This window comes from Fukomys damarensis, unplaced genomic scaffold (genome assembly GCF_012274545.1).
Source record: "Fukomys damarensis isolate Sample0158 unplaced genomic scaffold, DMR_v1.0_HiC HiC_scaffold_37, whole genome shotgun sequence".
In the NCBI taxonomy this organism is placed as follows: Eukaryota; Metazoa; Chordata; class Mammalia; order Rodentia; family Bathyergidae; genus Fukomys; species Fukomys damarensis.
Window position 1 is genome coordinate 8,486,139 of NW_022900949.1, and position 2,118 is coordinate 8,488,256.

The 2,118-nt window shown below is 62.9% G+C and overlaps 1 protein-coding gene across 1 annotated transcript in view; it reads left to right on the top strand.

The window, feature by feature from the left end:
• Positions 1–1,964, top strand: part of Sema6b (semaphorin 6B) — a 12,012-nt gene extending 10,048 nt beyond the window's left edge. Inside the window, exons 11-15 of the mRNA XM_010635085.3 lie at positions 2–153; positions 242–391; positions 1,052–1,129; positions 1,224–1,282; positions 1,885–1,964. Of these exons, the coding sequence (XP_010633387.1) occupies positions 2–153; positions 242–391; positions 1,052–1,129; positions 1,224–1,282; positions 1,885–1,964 (519 nt within the window). The remainder of the gene's footprint in view (position 1; positions 154–241; positions 392–1,051; positions 1,130–1,223; positions 1,283–1,884) is intronic.
• Positions 1,965–2,118: the final 154 nt, after the last annotated feature.

Consider the following 2,118-nt stretch of genomic DNA (forward strand, 5'->3'; position numbering starts at 1 on the left):
GGGCGCCGGCCCCTGGGGCAACCAGACCGTGGTCTTCCTGGGCTCTGAGGTGGGCACTGTGCTCAAGTTCCTCGTCAGGCCCAACGCCAGCGTCACAGGCACCTCTGGGCCCAGCGTTTTCCTGGAGGAGTTTGAGACCTACCGACCTGACAGGTGACTTGAGATGGCGCGGAGGAAGGACTGGGGGGCAGAGTCACGGATCGGTCGCCCTGAGTCTGCTCGGACACTTTCCTTGCCCCAGGTGTGGACGACCTGGTGGTGGCGGCGAGACAGGGCAGCGGCTGCTGAGCCTGGAGCTGGACGCGGCCTCGGGTGGCCTGCTAGCAGCCTTCCCCCGATGCGTGGTCCGAGTGCCTGTGGCCCGCTGCCAGCAGTACTCGGGATGCATGAAGTAAGACCCCCCACCCAGGTCGAGTATGAGCAGGGACAGAGGGGATGAGCATGGGGAGAAGGGAGGACAGTACCCTGATTCCTTGATAGACTGGGTCTATGCAAAGGCCCTGGGGCAGTACAGAGCCCATGTGGCTGGGGCAGAGGGACTGAGGTGCAGAGCAGGAGCAGAGGGTAAGGGAGGTATGGGTGGCTATTCAGGGCCCTGTGAGCTGCGTGGAAGACTTGGACTTTGACTCCATTGAGGTGGGACCCTCTTAGTTCAGAGGGCAGAGAGAATGACCTAACTACGTGCTCACAGGCGCCCTCTGGTGGCTGCTGAAAGAGTACATAGACTTGGGCAGCGTGGGCCTCAGAAAGTGTGAGGGATTAGGGTAGAACCTGTTTCCTGGTCTCCAAGTGAGAGGAAATTCAGATGCCACGCACTCGGCCCCTCTGGGTGCAGCGTGAGCTCTCGGCACAGAGCTGCCACCGACATGGTTGCAGTCACGACCCTGGCGTCCTGCATCCATGACCCTGCCGGGGCGACATCCCAGCTCTGCTGCCTGGGCCAAAGCAGGGCTCCTGAGCCTCAGTTTCCTTACCTGTGAGGTGGGGAGCGAGCAGCCCGGCGGTGAGGCAGGTCCTGGCCACGGAGTGACGGTCCCCTGGTCCCTTACAGGAACTGCATCGGCAGCCAGGATCCCTACTGTGGCTGGGCCCCTGACGGCTCCTGCATCTTCCTGAGCCCAGGAACCAGGTAGGGAAGTGGGGAGGGGCCATCTGCACCCTGCTCCTGCCCCTGCTGCTTGAGAGGCTCGGCTGACCCCCTGTCCCCCCTTCCCTCCATGTAGAGCCGCCTTTGAGCAGGATGTGTCCGGTGCCAGCACCTCAGGCTTAGGGGACTGTACAGGTAGGTCCAGGAGAGCAGACTCGGGACTTCAGCCCTGGGCCTGGAGGGTCTTTTGTCCTGCGCCACCTGTGCCCAAGGGATTGTGTGGGAATGGCTTCCATCAGAGCTTTAGGAGGGCAGGGCCTTCGGCCTCTTCGATGGGTGGTGCCGGAAAGATGGACTCCAGGAGACGGAGCCCCAGAGAGGGGCACAGGCCCAGAGAGCTCCGAGGCAGATGGACTAGTGCCAGGAAGCCAGGCAGAGGCTGTGTACCCATGCCCAGATATGCAGATTGATGGGCTTCATAGGGTACAGTGGGAGCGGGGCAAAGCTTGTCATCCCGGCTGCTTGGGAGGCTGAGGCAGGAGGATTGTACATCTGAAGCCAGCAGGGCCACTTAGCGGGAGCCTGTCTCAAAAACGACAGAGAGTTGGGGTGTAGATTAATGTGAAGGCCCTGAGTTAAATCCCAGAACTGCCGGGGGTCCCCGTGCTCGGGGGTGAGCGCTGGCCTCCCACGCAGGAGACCTTGGGTTCCATTCCCAGCTCTGCAAAGGTAAAAGGACAAGACAGGCAGCTAGGGGCAGGGGGGACCCTCACCAGGCCCGTGCGCGCCCTCCGCAGGCCTCCTGCGTGCCAGCCTCTCGGAAGAGCGCCCTGAGTTAAATCCCAGAACTGCCGGGGGTCCCCGTGCTCGGGGGTGAGCGCTGGCCTCCCACGCAGGAGACCTTGGGTTCCATTCCCAGCTCTGCAAAGGTAAAAGGACAAGACAGGCAGCTAGGGGCAGGGGGGACCCTCACCAGGCCCGTGCGCGCCCTCCGCAGGCCTCCTGCGTGCCAGCCTCTCGGAAGAGCGCGC